At 38.5% G+C, this 23954-nt stretch overlaps 1 protein-coding gene across 1 annotated transcript; it reads left to right on the plus strand.

Annotated features, from left to right (window-relative positions):
- The first annotated feature begins 1029 nt into the window (after positions 1 to 1029).
- LOC111872981 (sugar transporter SWEET1) lies at positions 1030 to 23021 on the plus strand. The gene is made up of 7 exons (XM_023867321.2): positions 1030 to 1220; positions 5666 to 5754; positions 9639 to 9716; positions 9920 to 10043; positions 14605 to 14760; positions 19096 to 19215; positions 22437 to 23021. Exons 2-7 carry the CDS (start codon positions 5678 to 5680, stop codon positions 22533 to 22535), a joined length of 654 nt encoding a protein of 217 aa, XP_023723089.1. The 5' UTR covers positions 1030 to 1220; positions 5666 to 5677; the 3' UTR covers positions 22536 to 23021.
- Positions 23022 to 23954: the final 933 nt, after the last annotated feature.

The following is a 23954-nucleotide window of genomic DNA, read 5'->3' on the forward strand; positions in this document are numbered from 1 at the left end:
TAGATGTGAGATTTTCAATGGAGTTGCCAGCTAGTCAGGACAGGAGCCGTTGAATGTGGAAGGTGAGCTTTAACCTAGTAACAGCTAGTGAAGACAGATTGAGAAGAATCAACATGTGCAATAGTGAATTGTAAAATGAGCATTTCAGCAATAACAGTGAACCCCAGAGCACACTGCAGTAGCAATAAGACTTGAGACTCGCATTCGGGAGGTGTTCGGTTCGAAACTCGGCCCAGGACACCAGTTATTCTGACAGGACGTTTTGCATGTTTTCCTCAGGCCCTCCAGGAAAATGTCGCGTCTTCCTAACTCCAAATTTACGAGTCATCCAACAGTTCGAACCCATAAGTCCAAAATAATTACGGCCTGGTAAAAACAGCCAACAAAATGCAGGCCATTCGTGCCTAACCTACAAGATGCTCATTTACGTCTATAGTGTAATGCCTAGTCGTTCCAGTTAGTACCAAAACCAATAAATGCTATACCGTGGATGGACACAGCGTTGCTAGATAACTAACCGCGAAACACCCCGCGACCGAATACACGCAAGGCAACAATGGGAGTGCGGCGATTTCTATGGAGTCCGAACCGCGACCGTTGGTATGCAATAGGTCGGTCTGAGTCCCATTTTACGACCGACGATCAGTCGGCCAGTATAGCCATAAAGCACCCATCTGGGGCTTGCGACCAGATCTTTATTATTGTTTCTAGAGGACATTATAGGTGACAATAATTGGGATACGGTTAATTGTGTAAGTATAAAAGCGAGTGCCTAATAAACATTCACCAAATCCGAGACCTGCTTGAAGTTGTTTGTCGCGTTACGTAGGTAACTTGCGACTCTTGCGACGCTTGCGACTTGCGACAATACAAATCAAGAACGGAAAAGCTTCGGTGTATATTCAAACGGAGAAGTTTTAAACAGAAAGTTAAGTATATTGACGTAAGATGGCAGCACAGAATGAAGCGATCATTGCAAATCCTGCAGATCGCTGCAGATCGCGGCAGATACTTCCTGCCCCCTCTCAATTAGTGTACACATGATGAACTTTGTTGGGTGGGTAATTTGTTCGCTTTACGTAACATGGTGCGGCGTGTTGGAATTGGCGGAATGGGTCGAATGGGTAATAGATGAAGGGAGTTGCACTGCAATCATACGTTCGCCTAGTTGTTAACGAGAGTATGTTGCGAGTGGTCTGGAGTAACTTGGATACATTGTAGTAAGTGTTCGGCGTACTTAATTCTTTGTGTGTAGTGCAGACGTATTTATGTCATGCAGTAGTTTTGTTAAGTTTTCACATTTATTCCGACGATTCTGACCACTACCAATTAAATTTGACTCCAGAGCCAGTGAACGGTAAAGGCAGTCCACTGTAGAATGAGGGACTAGTCTGATATATTGTAAATGAAGAGAGCCCAATTTAATATGCCCGTTGCGAATGACAGTTATTCAGAGACAATTATAAAACAAATTAGGAAATGTACGTAATAATTTCGATTCGTTCATGCCTTTTGTTTAATTATCTATAAAACCGTAAGACTTAGGGAAAAGTACAATAGGTTATAAATGGGAATATCATTTTTTTTAACAGCATTTCTTTGAAACATTTTTCGCGTCGCCGTTACACTAGAGATGCCCGCAGAAACACATTTAGTGCACATTGCTTTTTCTGGATTTTACCCTTAACTGGAATATGTTGATAGATTTTAGAAAAATTTCCCAATATAGGCCCCGGTTGTAATGTACTGATAACACACAGGAGGAGGGAATGAGAGTTCACAAATAGCTTAAAAATCGTTGTTATCTCTACTTTCACTCAAGGTTACAAGTTAACAGGAGATAACGACAAAATTATGTCATAAAGGTAAAGTTGCCCTTCTACTTAATTAAATAAATACATACAACTTAGTGAGAGATATGGTGAAGTGGCATTACAGGTTCTAGCATATTTAATGTGGCACTAAATGGAGGAGAGTGGTCAGTTTCATGCCCTGGTATCGTTAGACAAGGGGAAGAGCTCACATTATTGGTCGGTTAGAAGTTCAGTGGTCCACATAACCAATATAGATTCTCTGGAGAAGTGCAGAATCTGTAATCCATGGTGGGAATTGAATCCTTGTTACCTTCTTAAAAACAAAAAGTAATATAAACAGATGTGGTCAGGAGCCGGTAAATGGCTCTGGTGTGGTCCACTGATGCGAGTAGGTGCACACCACTAAGCACCAGAATGCCACCTGTTAAATCAGGCTCTGTTGGCAAATCCTAGCTCCCCTGCCTCGTTGTGACCCCTGGGCGGCACATTCTGGGATGAGAGCTCAGATGTGGCAGACAGAGCAGGGTGAAAGGTGAGGATCTGGCTCCTTCAAATGGGACTCTCTGGCTAAGGGAAGAAAAACCCAGGGGGGGGAGGCTGTTTAGGCATGGTGAAGCCAACCCCCCTAAGGGATTACACCCTGACAGAAAAACATTGGTCCTACTAAGTTAATGGGGTTGGGTAAAATCTAACAACCTCTTCCCAGGAGTCATTACTTGTTCAGAATTCCAGCAAATCCTACCGGACTGTTTTAAGATGACAACCCTTTGAGAAAAGGAAATGCAATTGGATTATGGCTACTTGGCACATGAGAAGTTTAAACCAAGCTGGAGCAATGAGGAATTTGATTGGTGAGTTAGAGAAGTACAGCATTATGATTGCTGCCATACAAGAGGTAAAATGGAGAGGTAACAACATGTTTGTTAGTGAAGATTACACATTCTGTTATAGCAAGAGTACTGGGACAAGAAAAGTTTTTGGTACTGGAGTCTTTGTGCATAAGAAGCTAAAACAATATATAACGAAGTCTGAACCAGTGGATGAGTGATTATGCTACCTCCATGTGAAAGGAAAATTCTTTAACATCAGTTTAGTATGTACACACACGCCTACAGATGATAAAGATGAAGAAATTAAAAGTGCCTTTTATGACAAGCTATACCAGTTATACGTACGAGTTCCAAAACATGACATCAAAAGTATTACGGGGGATATAAATGTGAGATAAGGAAAGGTCATAGTGTACCATATGTGGGACACCATAGCATTCACAATGAATTTAATACCAACAGAATAATGATGACTGATTTTGCAGTCACCAGGAAATTGGTCATAAGTAGTATGATGCTTCCACATAAAAGTGTCCATAAGGAAACATGGATATCTCCTGATGTTCAAACAAGAAATCAAATGAACCATGTTGTGATAGATGCAAAACATGCAAGGAACATAATCAGTGTACGATTCCACAGAGGTGCCGATTGTAATTGAGGTCATTTTATGGTAATGGTAAAAATACAGTCCTAGAGTATAAATAGTTAACAGAACCCGTGGACAGAGCAAACTTAAATACAACATTGACAAACTTGAAAATGCCGCAACTGAATGGGAATATACAAGGTAACAGGAAATGAGGAACTGGGTAAAGTAAGCACGGATGGGGACATAAATGTTAACTCGCTGTGGAAGAAAATCACAGAAGATCTACAAACATCGGCTGAAAAAGTTCTAGGTTTTGAAGAGCAAAAGCAACGACCTTCATGGTTTGATGATGAATGTGAAGAAAAGATCACTATCAGGAATGAAGTTGTAAATAAAATCCTTGACAGAGCGACCCACAGAACATTGGAGGAATATAGGATAGCCAGAAATGAAGCAAAGAATATGTACCATAGGAAAAAGAAACTGTTTCAGGAAAACATACTACTAGATCGTCAAGATAAATTCAGAAGAAACGATACAAGAAAATACTACTAAAGCATTTGTAACATTAAACATAGCTTCCAACTGAGGACAAACATGTTCTGAGACAAGTTGGAAAATGTAGTTGCTGGTGAATCAGAGGTACAAAACAGATGGAAAGAATACTTTGAAGAACACCTGAACTCTAATGTAATTAGAACCTTAGAAGCCAGTGGTATGTATGTAAGGGGTAGGCCATAAAAACTGGCCCCCACACTGCGACCTTCAATGATCTATTGTGCTTCTAGAAGCCAGTGGTAACATTTATTATGGCCCAGAACTAGAAATATTAGAACTGACAACTAAGATGGTGTATGATGTGATCAGAAACCTTAAAAACAGGAGAGCCCCAGGTGAAGATGGCATAAGTTCAGAATTGATTAAGAGTGGAGGGTAAATAATGTGGAAAGAAATTTATGAGTTGATCCAAATAATCTGTAACACTGAACACTGAAGACTGGAGAACAGCCAGTATGTGTTTTATACACAAGAAGGGTAGCAAGTAAATATGCAACAACAATACAAGTCCTGGAAAAATGTTATGAGCAAAATATGAATATCCATCAGCTCTATGTAGATTTTAGACGAGCTTTCGATAGTATTAATAGACAGTTTATTTACGAGTCCGTGGCTGAATTTGGAATTCCATCCAAACTAATTTACTCATTACTTACTTACACATGGAGCTGAGGTCTTCTTGAGGAGCCGCCAAGTCTGCAGCCACTCGAGAATTTCCCAGCATTTTGTGGAACCCGAAGGTCCATTACTGTGTTCACAAGAGCCCTTCAATGGTCCCTATTCAATCCAATCCATATCATCCCATCCTATCTGTTTAAGATATCCAAACTAATTAGTCTCACTAAAATGACCCTTGAAATGACATACAAAAAATTTAAAATTCAAAACAAACTCTCAGACAGCTTCGTGACTAATACAGGCATGAGACAGGGAGACTCCCTCTCCACTGTCCTTTTTACTATCACTTCGAAGTTCTTAGAGAAATACATGTGAACCCAGGTGGCAGAATTCTCAATAGCACATGGCAGATACTGGCATGTATGGATGATACAGCCATCCTTACCTGCAATACAAATGCTTTAAATGAAGTCCTTGAAGAAATGCAGGCAACATCATCTGCTGCTGGGTTAATCAATACTGAGAAAACCAACTACAGGCAAGGTTGTGGAAGGAGTGGAGTGGTGGTAAATGTCATTGCAGTAGGCCAGAAAAGCTTTGAAGAGGTCTCCTCTTTCAAGTATCTCGGACCTCTCATAATGGGTAGCAGTGAGTCAGCTATAGATATAAAGGAAAAAGTTGCTGTAGGCAGATGTTTCTATGCCCTTGGAAGCATCCTCAGAGTAATTTTATTTATATAGATATATATCCAGGCAGATCAAAACAAATATATATAAATAAATATAAAACAATTATTTAACCTGCTGTCCTTTTCAATAGTGAAACCTGGACACTTACAGAGAAATCAACAGCAACTATCACGTCATGTTCTTGACATGAATTCTTTTCTTTGCTGCCACATCAAGACTAGCTTTGGGGCTTATACTTCACCCCATGTAAAAATTACTGGGGGTAGAAAGCAGACTGTAGAGTTTCCCACTCACCCCTATCTTCTTAGAGGGCTGCAGTCCAGAATGTCCTAATTTCTGATGCATGTTCATATTGTAGTTCAGACACGGGCATCTTTACCCTTACTTTTATATGGACAGACATGTCATTAATCCTGCATTCAAATGTTTTTTGGTGAACTGCATTTTTTTTATTTAGGGCCATAAGTATGTGAGATCTCTTTGTTAATCACAAGAACTTTTTTTAGTTTCATTAACCATTTTTCCTACCTAATACCTTTTTTTAATTTGCTCATTTTTGTACAGGTTTAAGAAACAATGGCATTGGAAGATTATAAAGAAATTGTTGCCATGGCAGCAAGCTTTATGACAATTGCTCAGTTTTTTGCAGGAATGTGAGTACAAGTTTCATATTTGTCCTTCTTAGTGTGAGTCCTAAGAGGTCTGATAAGTATTATGAATCCCATCTGGATTCCCATTATCGCAGCAGAACTAAGAAAACTACAGCTCTGTCCAGTGTATATTAAGTGGCAAAATTGCATTTTTTATGTTGGTATGTCTTCTATTCTGATAGGACTCTGGTGGTGCTAGGCCTCATGTGTGGGGATTTTTCTTTAAGTGTTCATAATATTTGACTTAACTCTTGCTGATGGTGTGTGCTGTGCTTGATATATATAGACCTTGCCGTGTGTTTGTGCTCGTGTCGGTAGAAAAGGACTAGTTCTGTCAGTTGGGCCCAAGTGAGGTTCTACCTTAGGATGGAGATTATCCAGTCTTTGAAACGTTGTGCCTTAAATAAAAACAGGATGATGAATAATGTCCAGAAACACAGTATTTTGTTATCGTGGATCTTGTCCATCTTTGTAGTAGTTTTCCAGACAGTCTTCTTTTAAATTAATACTTTTTTGAGTATGTTTCCTATTAGAGCTCATTATTTCACTGTCTTTCCAATTTTATGTATGTCACAGTTTTGAACCCCAAAGCCTCTCACTATACCACCCTCACTAACACGCACAGAATATTACATGCCATTATTTTACAGGATGGTATCTGGACATCAGAGTAAATATGTTACAGCTATTCTAATTTTTAGCTTTATGGTCACATCTTAAATGATCCAGATATAATGAATTGCGTATAAGGAGAAAACAAACAGAAAAGCTTTTAATAACTTCCTTATTCTTACAAGAGGTGGGCAACATGGCTGCCATGTTCACAGGCACACAGTTCAAGTGTGTGTGAGGAAGAAACTGGAAGCATCTGAAGATCCAAGATATACCCTTTCTTTCATTTACATATTGTTGAATTCAACACCACAGTTCCTCTCTAGTTTCAGCTGTAATGGCGTAGACCTATGTTTTGAATGTTGCAACAGAAAAGATCTAGAAGACTCAAAGTCAGGTGAACACACAGGCCAGGAAACAGGAACTTCACATCTATGACCATTTCAGAATCCAGAATAATTTTTGAACAGCCAGTGGCGGTCTTCGTGACTGCAGTGTAGTGGAGCACCATCATGTTGAGACCACATGTGAAGGCGCATACTGAAGTACACATCTAATACAAGGGATATCCGGAAAGTAAAGATACAAGTCCAGTAAAAATGCAAGGGAATTTTTTTCTTTGTAAATTGCAGTGTGACCATGCCATGCTGTCATGGCAAGATTATGCTTGCATTGTGTTTAAAATGGCCATGTCAATTCAAAATCCCACCAAATGTGAGGTTCGTGCAGTAATCTGATTTCTTCACGCTAAAGGAGAAACTGCTGCTGAAATTCATCACCAGTTTGTTCTGTTTACGGCAAAGATGTTATGAACAGGCAAAACATGGCAAAATAGTGCCGTGAATTTGAAGTGGCTAGAAGTGATGTTCATAATGATATAAGGAGTGGAAAGCCATCTGTTATCACTGATGAAATCATTCATGCTGACCATCAATGAACTTCATTAACAATGTCCATAAGAGTCAAGAACTGTTCTCCATGGCTAAGAGAGCAGGCAGGAAATTTCTGTGATGCTGGAATAAAAGAACTCGTTCCCAGGCTCACTGAGTGCACTGTGATCCATGGTGACTATGTTGAAAAGTAAATAAACTTATGTGGTAAAAGTGCTACAAGTGAATAAAAAGAATGCTTTACAAATATTTTCTGGAGTTTGTATCTTTGCTGTCCGGATATCCATCATAGTGTACTTAAATCTGTTCAAAGAAAATTAAGGTAGTCATAGCCACTAACTCATGCTAGTAAAATGTGACGCCCTGTGGGGCAGTCATCCACAGGTTAACGGGAAACTGTTGTTACTGACGACCTGTTTTTTTCAGAATGTGATGGCAGGATCAGAGATTTTCTAATGGTCACAACTTTTTGTGGAAGGCCGTCAGGGTACATATTCTGGTGAACTCTTTTACTTCGCTTAGGGGGGTGGGGGGTGGAGTGGTGGAGTGCAACTGGGTCCACTCAGCACAGCGACCACTGATTGGCCTATTGAAGCCTAACTTTTTTACTTACTCAGATGTCCAGAAACCACTCTGTAAAATATTACATTTAATAAAGGGACACTGTGTGCGTGTGTGAAATATATATATGTAGGTATAGATTCTATGGCCAAAAAGCATGTAACATCTTGTCTGCTGAATTTGTCTTAAAATTAATTTCAGCTGATAGTAATCTTCTATAATCAGTCATTATGATTAATGCTGTCCTGCCGTTATTGCTTTCAGTGTAATTTAAACAGATTAGACTAATCTGAATAGTTATCTAAAGTTCAGAGTCTTAAATTGATCATTAACTATGTTTTTTTAATACCTTCTTGGTGTAACATACACATTATTTGTTTGGTGCAAATGAAGGAAGGCACTCATCAACAAGTGCCCTAGGAAACCACCTAGATTGCGCCATCTGGGTACATTCACAATTTTTCCATAATAAAGCTCCAGTATATCAGGCCATGTACTTACCATGAAGACATTTTGTACATCCTTTAATGATATTACATACAGAACATGCAAAGTCATTGTATCAAACAGCCTTATTGATAAAGGTAATCACTAATAGAGATGTTAAGCTAGAGAGAGGCTTAATCGTTTTTTCCTTGTATTTTTTTAGTTCTGTCCACATATCATTCATTTTATCTCACTTAGAGGTGTTGAGGTCTGGATTTCTCCGGTGATGTTTAGGACTGTGAAAGAGATATGTGTTATCATGTTCCAAGAGTTGTAATGCCTGGCTTTACAACCATGGAGTCAGAATACTGCCATGTAAGTTTACTGGCACATTAAGGCTCTTTAAATATAAGCCTGTATGGAAAGAAGGTGACTTGTCTTCTGGGATGTAACACTGTGTATTGTGGCAGATCGTGAGGAACCTCTTGTTGCCTCCATGTCTCAGGGTAGAAGAGTAAGCTGAGGGTTGAAAGAAGGAAACGAAGGACCAGGAACAGGGTGCAGATTTCTCTGAAATGTTGATAACGTATCAGACTACATGACATTGCTTCCAGATAACAGTAATCATCACAGTCACCATCATAAAAGAATGAAATTTCACATCATAGAAACAGTTAAATATACACCATATCAAGAAGCTCTTTAAATAATTGTTATAAATCTTAAAAAACATTCCTTTTTCTTTTCTCTCTGTCACTCACTCTTGCACAAAAAAACTGTGGTTTTAGTCCACAAGCAAACTATACCAACTGAGTGATTGCCACTTGTCGGCGAAGTTAGTGCCAACTTTAGTGGATAGAGGGCGTCGCATGGTCAGCACAACGAATCCCACGGCCATTAATTTCAGTTTTCTAGACCGGAGACGCTGTTTCCTTGTGATAGCTCTCTCAATTATCCTCATGAGGTTGAGTGGACCCCATTCCAGAACCACTACTTCTAAGAAAATCTGGTAGCACCAGGAATCGAACCCAGACCTCTCGATCTGTAGCCAGGAACTCTGATCACTAGACCACAGAGGCGGTCACTCACTCATGCACAGATCCAATTTGATTTAAACTTAACATAAAGAATGGCATAGCCTGTAATGTCATGCAGTTTCAGTGTAGAGCACACATATCAAGCAGGTTGGCATGTCAGTAGCCAAGTAGATTGATATTCAGGGGGTGTTTTGTTCAGATCTTATCCAGGACACTGGCTTCAAATTTTTTAAAGAAGGCTAAAAATTGTAATGTTAATGTTACCACTCTGGCTGCTATATTAATTTTGTTTGTAGGATAAACTCTCTTGGAATTTGTGGTAAGGAACTACATCATGATAAAAAAAGATTTATTGTTTCAGGTTCATTTGCAAAGATATTGTGAAGAAAGGATCTACAGAAAATGTGTCCGGTGTACCATTCATTGGTGGTACTGCAATGTAAGCAACTGAGTAATCAGCAGTAGTAAGACTTTCATTTGTGAAATAATAATGATTAAGCAATGTAATTAACACATCACATAATCATTTGTGCTACTTAAGCATAAAATTCTGTAGGTGGTGAAAAGTTTTGTTCTGCCTCCGTCCATCATTGCTTGAGAGCTGTGAAAAGAAGGTTCTAATGGTTATTTCATTTCCTACAGGGGAGTTCTCATGTTCCAGTACAGCATTATATTGAAAGATCCAGCCATGACACGTGTGAATGTTGTTGGCTTTTCCCTTAATTTATGTTACCTGCTCTGCTATTATATATATTCTGAGAATAAGGTAAGCACAGATTTCATTTTCTCATACATTTCTCTTTTAACTGTTCTGTTGTTTGAAGAGTGTTATCTTCTCACATGTAAAGTTGCTTTCTCTGATGTTTATCAGCATTTCTCAGGGAAGTACTCTTTCTGTCTCTAGGGGAAAAATATAAGCTGAGTGTGGAAGAAGTGAAATGGTAGTAATTTTGCCCTTCCACCCATCTACTCTGCCATTGAAACAGGGCCTTTGGAGCTGCTGTTCATTTCTCTCCCCCTCCATCAACCTTCCCATACCATTCATTTGTCACCCAGAACCATTTTTCTACTCCAGCAAAAGCAGCGCTTACAACCATGCAAATTCTTTCACTGTTCATCATATTTTGAACTATGTATACATCAGTTCTTGATGACATTTTTAAATAAACTGTAAACTTTAGAAAACGAAGGACTGCCTATATCTTCAGCGTAAAAGTGCTGAAGATGGAGGCAATGTGTTCCCCTAAACATTACTACCCACTTACCAGACTGTACAGTGTGTCATATTCCAGAAGACTGCAGTATGAAGCTTCACTGCTGTGAAAACCTTAAATAGTATTGTGATTAAATTATTGAACTTGACTTTTGATGCATTAAAAACATATGGAATTTGTAAGATGAAAATATTACATGTATTTGTGTATCTTCTACTTTCTCATGGACATCTCATACAGCAGAAAGTATTGTGATCATGGGGGAAAAAAGATTTAATTAACTAACACCCATTTATGGATACCATATCCCTAAATAAATCTGCAGAAGTCATATCTTCAGGAAAATAATGCTACGTGTACTAAGGGACCCAATGCGAAATATCAGAGTACACTAAACTGGATTTACCTTTTGTTTGGTACTTAGTAACCAACAGTGGTCTGCCAAGCAACATTTGCTTTCATTTCCAAGGTAATGTAGTTAGGTATGAGAAAGGCCATGCCATAGCTCAAGCAGTTAGTCGCTGGCTTCCAACCGCAGCAGCCCGGGTCTAGTCAAGTGGGATTCGTGGTGGACAAAGTGGTGCTGGGGCACGTTTCCTCAGAGTACTTCAGTTTCCCCTGCCAATCTTCATTCCACCAATTGCTCCACAATCACCCTCACCTATCACCTGAGGCTGGTACAATAGGCCAGAAGTGGCTGCAGTACAAGGGGCTTAGTCCCACCCCACTAGCAATAAAAAAAAATGAATAATAGGTATGAGAAAATAAGTGTAAATATCTTCACAGTGACTTTTTGGTATTATATTTATAATGATCATGTGTAATTCTCATGTTGATATTTTGATATTCCAGATATTAATGTTGAGAATTTTCCGGTCAGCTGATTGAATTAAAATACTTCCTTATTTTGTGTTTTACTTTTCAATTATTCTATTACAAGCAGATTGGCGTAGTGGTAATGCTTGAATTCAGGAGCTGGTTCATTTCAGTTTTGGCTGGCTGACTGAGGGCTTCCTCCCATCGCAGTCCTTGCAGCAAATGTCAGGATAGTATTCTGAATAGGCCATAACCACTTCCTTCCATATCCTTTCTCTTTCATTATTCAGCTGTCCAACAGTTCTATGCTGTATAGTATGAAATACTGGCACCATCATGAAGTGAATTCACATGCTATCTTTGTGTTCAGCCAACCATGCTAGTACAATATTGATAACAATATCACATATTATGACCACATTTTCTGAGAAAATTACACAGTACATACTTTTTCCATCAATCACTATGTTTTATGTACTTGGAATGAACTGATAATGAATTTTTGACAGCATAAGGTGATTAACCATGCAGAACACCTGATAGAGGTGTGCCAAACATCTTGGATAATCAAGTTGAACATGAGTACAAATAAGTTCTATCAGCATGAATTCAATTTAAAAATCATAAGGAGTTACTGCAGTTAGAAATTAAAATAAAGGTATACCACAAGTTCTTTTTAATGCAAAGTGGTACAGTAACTTGAATGTAAGGTTAGAATAAGTGTTATTTAATAATGAAACTTATTATAAAATCTGATCAAAATGCTATGTCAAAATATGCATTTGTTCAGTCTTCACGTTAATTAACAGATGAATGCCATATTGGTACTTAAAATTAGTCCACAACCACATCTTCCAAATCCTTCCCAATTATTAGGTGTAATCCAATCATTTGGTGCTATATAATCTGAGTTAACTGACAGTGTCATTAAATGAACTGCAATTAAATAAATATATAGGTGCAGTTAAATGCTGTTTCGCAAACTTTTCTTTCTTAAGGAAACGCTGTTGTGCAGTTTTCTCCAGTTTCCTGTTTCTTCATCTCTGGTCCAAATATTCTCCTCAGCACCCTGTTCTCCAACACCCTCAGTCTCTGTTCCTCCCTTATATGTGTGTATGGAGAAAAATACTGTAGCGTGCTTTGTGTGTCACGCTACAGATAGATTCACGTAGGCCTCAAATTAAGTAGAACCTTTATTGTTCTTCCGCTTACACAATCACGAGTACAACTACTATTCACTGTGACACCTCGACTATCCTCTGCGACACTCTACTTCGAAGGCTGGATAAAGGCTAGCTTCTCCGAAGGCTTGATGACGGCTGGCTTCCTTGACGGCTCGATGAAGACTGACTGTTTCTCGCTGAAGCTGGGCTATTTATAACTTAGCCGCTACTAGGCAAATGAATCTGTTATAACCATGGTGACGTTGCTTTGTTTGTTCAGCGTTTCCTACGCAATGACCCATTGTTATTGCGTTGTCTCTGTGGGAACGCTACGCTTGTTTGTCGTAACCGTGGAGATTCGATATTCTCGATACAACGGCTCACTGTTGGAATTACAGTGTCGCTATTGTTACTTCTTATGCAACGGTCTGTTCTAGCGTTTCCATAGAAGTGACTTCTGGATTCCAGGCACGTTACAATACCTTTGTGCACATGCAACATCTTTTTTTCTTGCTATAAAAACAATTTTTCTAAAGTACCTTCTCAGTAATTTGAAAGGCCTTGGAAAGACAGTTACATTTACACTTTATAGAATAACAGAATGCTATGAAGAGTGCTGCTGTCTAGAGGTAAGCCATGAAACTTTTTTCAGCACACATGAACACTGTAATTCTGACTCAAGCATGCCTTCCACTGCTGTTTGTTGCTCTCATTTTTTGCTCCTATTCAGAAGTCCTACAGCTGTGATGACTGCTAACATGCAATAAGAGAATAGCAAATGAACATTTGCCTTTTATCTTCTAGAACAGGGGTCTCCAAACTTTTTGAAACGCGGGCCACATTAGGTAATTCAGCATTTTCAACTGGCCGGATAAAATGAGAAATTAATAACTCTAGGTATATGAGTTTTATTGAAAGCACAGAATTTCATAAACTAAATACAAAGTACATGATAATAAATTATCATATATTAATGACAACAAACAGTAGCAGCAAATGCTCATATTTTCATCACAAATTATAATAAAACAATTAATGTGAATGATGGAACTCTTTTTGCATTCTTAAAATCTGATTAAATTGAGGTTCAAATTTTAGAACGCTTATCGCAGGTAGTCACTTTAAATGTTCATCGGATAAATTTGCCCTGTATTTTCACTTGATGTACTTCATCTGAGAAAAAGTTTGTTCACACAGATATGTCGTCCCAAAACTGGAGATAAATTTACAAGCAAATTTCTTTAAATTTGGAAATTGCTCAGAGTTCAGGAATTTATAAAATTTGATCAAATTTCCTTCCTTGTATTTGTCTTTAATATGATAATTTTCCTGAAGTTCAATAATTTCCATTTGAATTTGACTTGGGACATCTGCAGCATCACAGTCAAATGGATTTTGAAACAATCTAATTTCCTGAGCACTGGAATCCAAATCAGCAACTCGCTTCCGAAATTGTTCTTCAAACCTGAAATGACTAAATTTGCAAACGAGGGAGGAAATTCTGCTTCACCCTTTTTATGCAACTCTGCACAGTATAGCATATGAACAAAGTTACAATTTTTCACTTGGCTTTCCAGTAGTATCAACTTTGTAAGATTTGAGGCTTTGCTCTGAATGCCTTGATAAGTGCAAATAAATCACAGACTAAGTTATTTTCACCCTGCAACTTTAAATTCATATGGTTCACCAGATCAGCAAAAAATTCTAATTTCCAAAGCCACTCGGTATCTGATAAAAGTGGTTCGTGATGGTTTTTCTCGGTAAGATATATATCAATTTCATTTCTGAGCTGAAAGAAGCGCGAAAGAACCTTTCCATGGCTAAGCCATCGAACTGCAGTGTAATATGTCAGGTCAATAAGCTCGGAATCACATTTACCAATACTCACTGGAAAATTAGTTCAATTGGCGCATTTCTGCACAATTCTTTCACAGGCCGGATGTGGCCCGCGGGCCATAGTTTGGAGACCTTTGTTCTAGAATTATGTGACAGCTTCTCGGGTTTGTGATCTACAGAGGAATAATGAGTGGTACAATATTATTCTTATAGTCTCCAGTAAATTAAATTTATCACACCTTCTAATAGTGACATAGATACTGATTTCCTTCTCATGCGTGGACTGTTCTTTCAACAGAGAGAAGTTCAGAAGCAGGTATTCCATGCAACAGCATTTGTGGCTGCCTTAATTGCTTATGTATTTTGGGAGAATCCTGACTTGGTGGAAGTCCGCTATGGCATTATCATCACAACACTCCTCATGCTTTTAATTAGTTCTCCACTTCTTTCACTGGTAAGTTCTGTATTGAAGTTTGGTAGAAACAGTGGTTCTAGTTTTTCTTGGCTGCATTTTGTGAAACGGATTCTTTGTAGGACATCAGAATAAGAATTGAGTTGATAATGTAGGAAGAAAAGGTCTTTTTAGAATAGTATCCCAGCATCTGTCAGGAGAGATGGGTTCAAATCCAGACTACAAAACATGATCTCGTACCATTATACTGTGACGCTTGATGCACATTTTGATTTTGGAAACAAAATTATGCTCTTGTTATCCATCCCTATGAAACTGAAGATTAAGTTGAAGAGTTCTATCTTCTGGGAAGTAATTCCACATAATCCAGTAAAAGTCAACCAACATTTTCGAGGAACGTGTCACCTCCATCTTCAGGGTCAATCAGTAAGCCAAGAAAAAACCATTTCTGCAGCAGCAAATCTGTGCCTGCTGGCTTTTTACTCGGCTTACTTTTCAACCCTGAAGGTGCAGGCAATATGTTCCCCTGAAATGTTAGTTGACTTGTTCCAGATTACTCCATATTACATTGCAGATGACTGTGCGCTTCATGGTCACCACTGTGAGAACCTCAAATGCAACAAGGTAGAATTATCCATAAATACTTACTCTTTATATATTGCATCATGGTTACTCACAATTCCCCTACCAGTTTTCACTGTTGTATGGTTTGTGATGGTCTGATGGTGGTATCCCAGTTCTGAGGCATGTTGCCTATATTAATGTAACCCATGTTGATATAGGCTAAGACATAGTTTTCCCTGTACTTAACTAATTAAGCATTATGCCATGAAGGTAAATGGGGGGGGGGGGAGTGAATGTATAGATGCATGTGTTCTTGACCTCAGCACTGGTTGGAAGTGAGTGGTCAGCCTCACACTCCAGCTGCTTTACCCCACAGGAAAGAACCCCAGGTACCCATTATATATGAAGCTTAGTGGGCCCTAGAACCTGTCTGGATGGCGTGGAGAGGAGAAAAACCTCACCCCTCGGATTTCAAGCCTGTATCCAGTCACTGTACCGACTGCACTATCTCAGGTCTAGGTGATATAGACTGAAGCAAGAAGGTAGATTACAATGAAGCCTTTTAGGGTAATATTAATGTAACCCATGTTGATATAGGCCAAGACATAGTTTTCCCTGTACTTAACTAATTAAGCATTATGCCATGAAGGTAAATGGGGGGGTGGGGAGTGAATGTATAGATGCATGTGTTCTTGACCTCAGCACTGGTTGGAAGTGAGTGGTCAGCCTCACACTCCAGCTGCTTTACCCCACAGGAAAGAACCCCAGGTACCCATTATATATGAAGCTTAGTGGGCCCTAGAACCTGTCTGGATGGCGTGGAGAGGAGAAAAACCTCACCCCTCGGATTTCAAGCCTGTATCCAGTCACTGTACCGACTGCACTATCTCAGGTCTAGGTGATATAGACTGAAGCAAGAAGGTAGATTACAATGAAGCCTTTTAGGGTAATTGGGCGTTCCATTGTGGGCTTGATATCCAACATTTCACAGTGTTCCTCCCTCCATCAACAGTGTTTGATGCGATCAATGCGACATCTGCACAGTATGTTTGTGCAGTAGAGTATGATATGGAGAGGCCTAGCTGTTAGTAATCACAATCCACATAATGTGTATATATTAACTGTCTTTTAGTGCATATCATTTCACTTGTCACTTCACACTACATACTTCGGCATCATTCTGCCATCCTCAGGTGTATTAATCACTTTAAACCATTGCACTGCCTGCCATAAAGTGTCCATTTATAAAATGTGTGTTTATCGTTCAATAATAAAATTTATATGTTGTTGTTATTGGAGAGGGTGGGTTTCCGCATGCACTTAGACCAGATATTGGTCCATTGTGCGTCCCTCTATGATATTCTACCAGTCTCTATACCCTACCGGTACTGGTGCGTGCCATCAGTCCCAACTCAGCCAGCGAGTTCAGCCTCTACTGGCTCAGCGGTATCTCGATGCTTCCCCCATCTACCAGAGGCGTTAGAGACTACTGTTGGGCGGGAAATATCCTGAATTTGGCTCAGAGGTCCCCTTGGGACATGAGGTTCTTTTGCGTGCCGTAAAGCTACGACACGGGACCCACGGCTTAAAGTCCCTCCCGGAGGACTTGTTCCCTGAATTTTTCCACCCTTAAAAATTCCACGACCTCCGCCGCATTTGAACCCGCATACCTTGAGTCACGAGGTGGGAACGTTACCCCTAGACTACAGAGGCCGCTAAATTTATATTTTAATATATACAATGTTAACAATCCACATTGCTTCAAAAAACATCATCAGGAGGGCCTGACAACAAGTAACATGCATTGTGTTGACTTGCTGCCTATCTGTGCCTGCTGTTCCCACAGTGTTACATGCTGGGTCTGTTGAGATCATATTCTGTGGTATAAATACATTTCACAGATGTGACATTCATCACATCTGCCACTGATGATGGAGACAAGATGGTCTCCAAAGAGATGGATACTAACTCCACTCACCCCCATGTAGGGCAAAGGTCAAGAATGGTGGAGTTACACCTCCACTTCCCATATGTCTTCATGGCACAGTGCTTAACTAATTAAGCACCAGGACAACTTTACCTAACTAATTATTGTGTTTGAGGAAATTCATGTCTCATCAGTGCATACATATCAGTGGTTATGAATAAATATGAAACCTGGCTTTTGTAAGGATGTCTTTCTTGAGAAGCTTAACCACAGTATTTAATGGCTGATGATCAGTATCGGATCTCTGATAATGGTTAATTGCTTTGCCATTATTTTCACTGTGAATTTATTGTTTCCTGGTGAGTTTGCTGAGGCTGAGATTATGTTTCATATATATAGAACACAAGCCACTCACATGGCAGTTCTACAGATTTTGCAAATTGACAAGGAAGGTATACTTATAAACCACTAGAAAAATGTTTAAATGGGATCATACATAAATGACAGGGGGTATGAGGTAGAGTAGTTGGTTGAGGCACTATGCTACAAGCTAGAAGGTCGCAAGTTCAGTTCCCCACGAGGTAAATGGATTTTTCAATTAACCAAATCCTTGCCACTCTGTGCCCCTGGGGTCAGCTCAGCCCCCAACAGAAATGAGTACCAGGAATCTTCCTGAGGGAAAAGGCCGGCCGGTACATAAGACTGACTGCTGCTTTGCCATTTATAAGCCAATTGTCTAGCAAATATGGGAAGCTCGACATCTCACAACCGTATGGGCCTCCATGCCTTTTCTTTCTGTAATTTAAATGATGTCTTTAGTGAACTACAAAACGCAGTCTGTACATAATCTCAGATATAAAAAGTACTTCATCTATTTTAGCCAGTAGAACAGCCTAACATATCAACATGACAGCAAGTTTTTAATACATTGTTACTAGTTACAAGACTGTGTAATTAATGTATGCATCAACATTATAGTTAATAAAAGAACTTTTATTGCTATAAGGTAAGGAGTAACATTTACCTTGGTCATCAGTAATTAAACATCATGCCATGGAGCCATATGCACTAGTAGAGGTTTAGGTCCATCATTAACCTCAGCACTACATGGAGGTGAGCGGTCAGCTTCACTCATCTGCCAGTTTATCCCCACAGATACTGAAGCGCCAGTAGCATGTGCTTTAAAATGATCACTGCCTCACCATCATACAGATTTTATTTTCTCACTCAGCAGTGTCTTCCACTTCACATTGCAGCCACAAAGTTGGCCACCACCATGTGGGAATAACACACAAAATTAATAGAACAGCAGAACTATAGAAATGCAATTTTGTGAGTTTATTATGATGTTTTATATCAAGTTGGACACATCTTGCAGCTGAATTTGGTAAAATAAATCATTACCCACACACACACATGTATGTATAAATCCGTATGTTAAAGTTAGGCAGTAAGGTGATAGGTAACCATGCACATGTATCCCATCAAGCCTTGATGAATCCCTCACTCTTTGGTGAAGTGTTTATGCTAATTATGATGGCGTAACATTGGTATGTGAGCTCATAACCAGGATGCAACGTTACAAAAAAGAAGGATATACACTCTTACGGAGCAAACTGTATAAGCAGAACACAGTGAAACTCAATTTTAAGATTTCCTTGGGAAGGAGTGGATTTCAAATCCTAAGTGAAGGAAATGTAACACTGAAATTGTTGACTTCAGATTATTCAAATTAAATGTTAGATAAAGGAAATCCTTAATTTTGGGGAACATCAAAATGGCAGTTCCACTGTGTGTAACCAAATGAGATGATAATGATCACCAGTTCGTTATATATGTTGTACCAAATACAGAAATCCTAGTTGATGAATAATGTTTATTTTCAGGGAGATATTATTCGGACGAAGAGCACTGAGACGTTGCCATTTCCTTTGATTTTGTCAGGATTCATTGTTACATTTTTATGGCTTCTTTATGGTGTAATAATTAAGAATCCATTCATTCAGGTGAGTCTCCAGTATGACTGTTTTCCTCCTTTCTGTTTCAGTTTTTAACCTTTTATATCGATAAGCATACTGTGTAATCTCATGCTACATGCCACAGTCACTACAGGCTTTCCATTGTGCAAAACGGGAAGGATTTCTTGAAGTGGTACAACTTCTGTTTCTGAGTTTTGTTATGCTACTGAATGGATTAGTGATCGTGTAAGGTGTAAGTGATGTCTAGAGATCGTATGTGCTTCTAGTGATTCATAGGTGAGAAATGTCAGTTATCGCTTTCCCTGTGTGATCCGTTAGGGCTGTGGATGCTTGAAGTTGGGAAGAACATGAGTACATTAAGAGAAATTTTTAGTGTTACAGTCTCACAATTGAGATTCTGAGGAATGTAAATGCATGTATTAAATTTTTCAGCATGCAGAAAGATCTGGAATTTGACACCATGTGTTTTGGTAGATGATTATCACCTTAGAGGAATTATCTGTCTCCATCATCAATGTAGGACAGTGAAGATGGGGGTAGTACATACACTTGAAATGTTGGTGAACATATACCAGAATACATAGTGTCACATCTGAGAAGGTAATATTCTTCAAAAGATATCATCTCCAGCAGCTTTAGTGTATGTTATTTCTGAATGAATATTCTGATAAGGAAATGATTCATTACTGGCAAGTGAAATAGAATGTAGTTTTAATTTCCTTAAGATTAAGAGACTTTATCATCATATAGCTTTATGACATACAATTTTACAGAGCAGCATTTCAGAAAATAAAGTGCCACTAGTTGGCAGCATAATCTTTCAGTGTTGTGTGTGATGACAAGATATTTGGTGAAGTTTCTTCTTCAGGGCTGCAAATTGAGCATTCTGCTTGCTTCATAGATGTGTCCTCTGTTCAATCAGCATGTACATATTGTGTGTTTCTAGGCTTTTGTAATAGCTGCTTATAATTCCTTTTAATATTATCATGTTAATTGTTAAAAATGTTCCATAATACCTTGTTTTCAAAACGAAGTTCTTTGTACATGATGGGGGTCTGTCTTCTGGAATGTAGTGTAAGGTAGTCTATACACTCCTCCAACTTTATGCTTAAAGATTACATGCAGCAAGCAGAATAAAGCTTGCTTCATGCTTTCCCAACTTGCTCTTCATCTAGGGAAACTGAGTCAGGATAGTCCTCCAAATTATTTGTGAAATTTACCACACTATACATGATCATTGTGTCCTAGAAGGTACTCTTTTTAATCATTTTCATGAGAACTGCAAGTCTCACATTCTCTGTACATATCCAGAGCCCTAAATCTCGTATTATTCATACATCTTTTTATGTATCCTAATTCTCTGCCTCCATTTCCATAATATTTTTCTTTCTTCTTTGTGTTTATCTTTCATATAGTAAATTATGTCACAGTCTCAGTTTTATAAAGTAACACTTTCTATATCAGTGTCCGCTTTATGTATGTCTTCTGGTTTGATTTGTACTTTATTTAAATTAAGTTATGCAAAGTGTTTTGCTGTTGCATTATGTCATTTTTCTTTTGTGTCTGGTAGAATATAACCATTTGTTTTCCAAAGTAGATAACTTTCAGTCCAGTATGACATACAGGTTTACAACACTTCAGTCTTTATTCACCTTACATGTTTCGATTCAAAGGAATCATCTTCAGAGGCGCACCACTACGAGCAGGAAACACTGTCACATATGATGTTTTAACATTATGCACTTAGGTTATATATCACAGTTTGCCCTATGCAGCCAAGTTGACATGTAGATTTACGTATGATGTTTCCTTTAAGCATATTTACTGGGTATTCGTTTGGGGTTTCCCACTGCACGCAATGTAATGTTCACTTTTCCATAAAATAGCTTTCCTATGTATTTAAAATTGTATTAAAAATCTTCTGTATGTAAAAAATTAGTTATTATGTTAAAAATCATNTTGGTTCATGATTTTTAACATAATAACTAATTTTTTACATACAGAAGATTTTTAATACAATTTTAAATACATAGGGAAGCTATTTTATGCGTGCAGTGGGAAACCCCAGTCGAATACCCAGTAAATACGCTTAAACGAAACATCATATGTAAATCTACACGTCAACGTGGCTGCATAGGGCAAACCGTGATATAGTGAGCACTATTCATGACCTAAGTGCATAATGTTAAGACATCTTATGTGACAGTGTTTCCTGCTCAGAGTGGTGCGTCTCTGAAGATGATTCTTTTGAATCGAAACATGTAAGTCGAATAAAGACTGAAGTGTTGTAAACCTGTATGTCATACTGGACTGAAAGTTATCTACTTTGTAATTAATAGTGTGACGGACCAGAATGAGACAAATCAAACCATTTGTTTTCCTAACTTATTGTCACATGTATGAGTGAATACAGACGGGGTTTGAATTGGTAAGTGGATTTATTGAACACTCACAGATCGTAACTACAAGTAACAGTGGCACTATTGCTAATTCACTACAGCATGCACCAAGTCTTCTCAGTCTGCTGTATCTTCATCGTTTATCGCCCAGTAATGGCTTCCAATGCCATAGCTTCCTCAGCTTCCGTGTTCATGCCGTTACTGGCTGGAGACTCTAGAGACTAATAATTAAGTCTAGACACTTCTGCTTATAACACCACAGTACAGACCACATACAAACCACCACTCCTTGTTATTGTAATTCAGTTGTTGCCATGGGAACATGTTTGTTTGCAAAGCTGTTACTCAGTAACAGCTATCATATATTTGCTTATTCCACAATCATTGCATAGCAACATGTCTGTGTGCTGTAATATTATAGCAGAAATTATATCCTTTGTAGGTTGTACACTTTAATTTGTATATCTATATACAGTGTGATTGTCTTAGAGCTTCCCATAAATCATTGAGGCATTCAGGTGGATGAGCCGAGTGCTCGTCTCATTCAACGAGGCCACTGGGATTCACACTGGTAGTGGAGTTCACAACTTCCACAGATTACAGGAGGGGTATGGAGGAACATGCTTCCTACATATTCAAGGTCAGCCTTGAAAACAAAGGCAGCATTTTCCTCTGGAATGTTTGTATCTGTCTACAAGACTACTTGATGTCACAGCCCAGAAAACCATGCTCTTGTTTTCTGTAAACCTCTCACCATTTCTTGCACGATGCAATAGAAACCAAATCACTTATACCATGAAAAAGTCTGCATCACAAATAACAAGAAACTTCTGGTATTCTTCATTACAGTTCCAGAATGTAGTGGCCTTTGCACTCTTTGCAGTACAGTTATCTCTGTTTGCCATCTATCCCAGCAGACCTAAAGAGAAGGAGAAGAAGAGAGAGTAATGCTTGTTTTGGGACTAGCTCTTCCAGATTTTACTGAAGGCTGCAATAAAAAAGAAGAAAGAGTTTTACTGTTCCCATACAGTCACCATAGGATTGATAAGCTGTGAAGCTACAAGCATGAGAACAATAATGGGGAGATGTTTTTATCAGTTAATATTTTATTATCCAGTGAATTAAAAATAAAACAATTATTTCTTTGACCTTTAAGCAACTTTGTACATTGTTATAATAATTTTATCATGTCCTGAATATGAATAATATTATATCATTCTAAGTGTGAAACTCGTTATTACTCTGAATATGAGACACCCTTGAATTGATGATGCATTCAGTTTTTGAATGTGGGGTTTATGAAAAAAATTAGAAAGATGCACATTCTAAGAATTTTAGATGCACCTCAATTTTTCAACAGGAAAAAATTGCAAATGTGTCTTATTTTTAAGTAATGTGGTATTTAATGTTATTTATGACCTATTTTAGTGAAATGTCAGATTGAAAAATAAATTTTCCATGTGTATCATAGAATAATATACATACAACAGTCAGAACAGTGTTTCCCATACTTTTTTCTTTTGGCTGTGTGAATTTCTTAACTGAAAGAGCAGTAATGTTATCTGCCATGGAAACTACATAGTAAGGTACACAGTCAAAAATGATACATGAAGCATTTGTATGTGCATTTCATTTCTACAGGAGCACATTTTAGCATTAACTTAGCCATCTCTTTTGTTGCTTGTAATGACTGAACTTCAGAAGAGTCAGTTTTATTACTTGATATTGAGTCTTTATCCATGTACTTGTATATGATATGTTAAAGCTTCCTATTCTGTCATTATGTATGTTGGCAACAATAGTTGGTAGTAGTCATAAATTGGATCAGAAGATGGCAGCAGGCTCTTGCCATTCTGTTGTTATGTATGCCGTTCATGAGTTGCTAGCAGAAGATGACAGCTAGAGCTAGTAGTAGTTAAGAACAGGAACTGAAAATGGCAGTAATAAATGGCAAAGGAAGTTATGTTATAGTTGCCATTGTTTCAATGTGTTTGGTGTTTTGATATGCCTGTAGATCACTTTAGTGAGGTTAGGTATTTTTGACAGATTTAATTTTATAGGAAATACAGTATGCGCCAAAAGATGCAGTACTGAAACTCACGCATCTCGAACGCGCTTGTGTGTTTGTCGATAGGGCATAGCTGCAGCCGCACGTGTTCCCAGTGGTGAAAAGGAAGTTGTGTTATGCAGTTGTTGGAAATGGGTCTCTCAACGGAGGAAAAAGTATTCATAGTTGAGTATTATTTCCGCTCGTATGGAAGTGGTCACCAGACAACTCGCTTCCTTGGTTTTGAGCGGCCAGATGTTATTGTCCAGGAACCGCTACATAGTACCCTGTGACGATATGGTGTGCCATCTCAGCACACG

Source organism: Cryptotermes secundus, unplaced genomic scaffold (genome assembly GCF_002891405.2).
Source record: "Cryptotermes secundus unplaced genomic scaffold, Csec_1.0 scaffold1277, whole genome shotgun sequence".
Lineage (NCBI taxonomy): Eukaryota > Metazoa > Arthropoda > Insecta > Blattodea > Kalotermitidae > Cryptotermes > Cryptotermes secundus.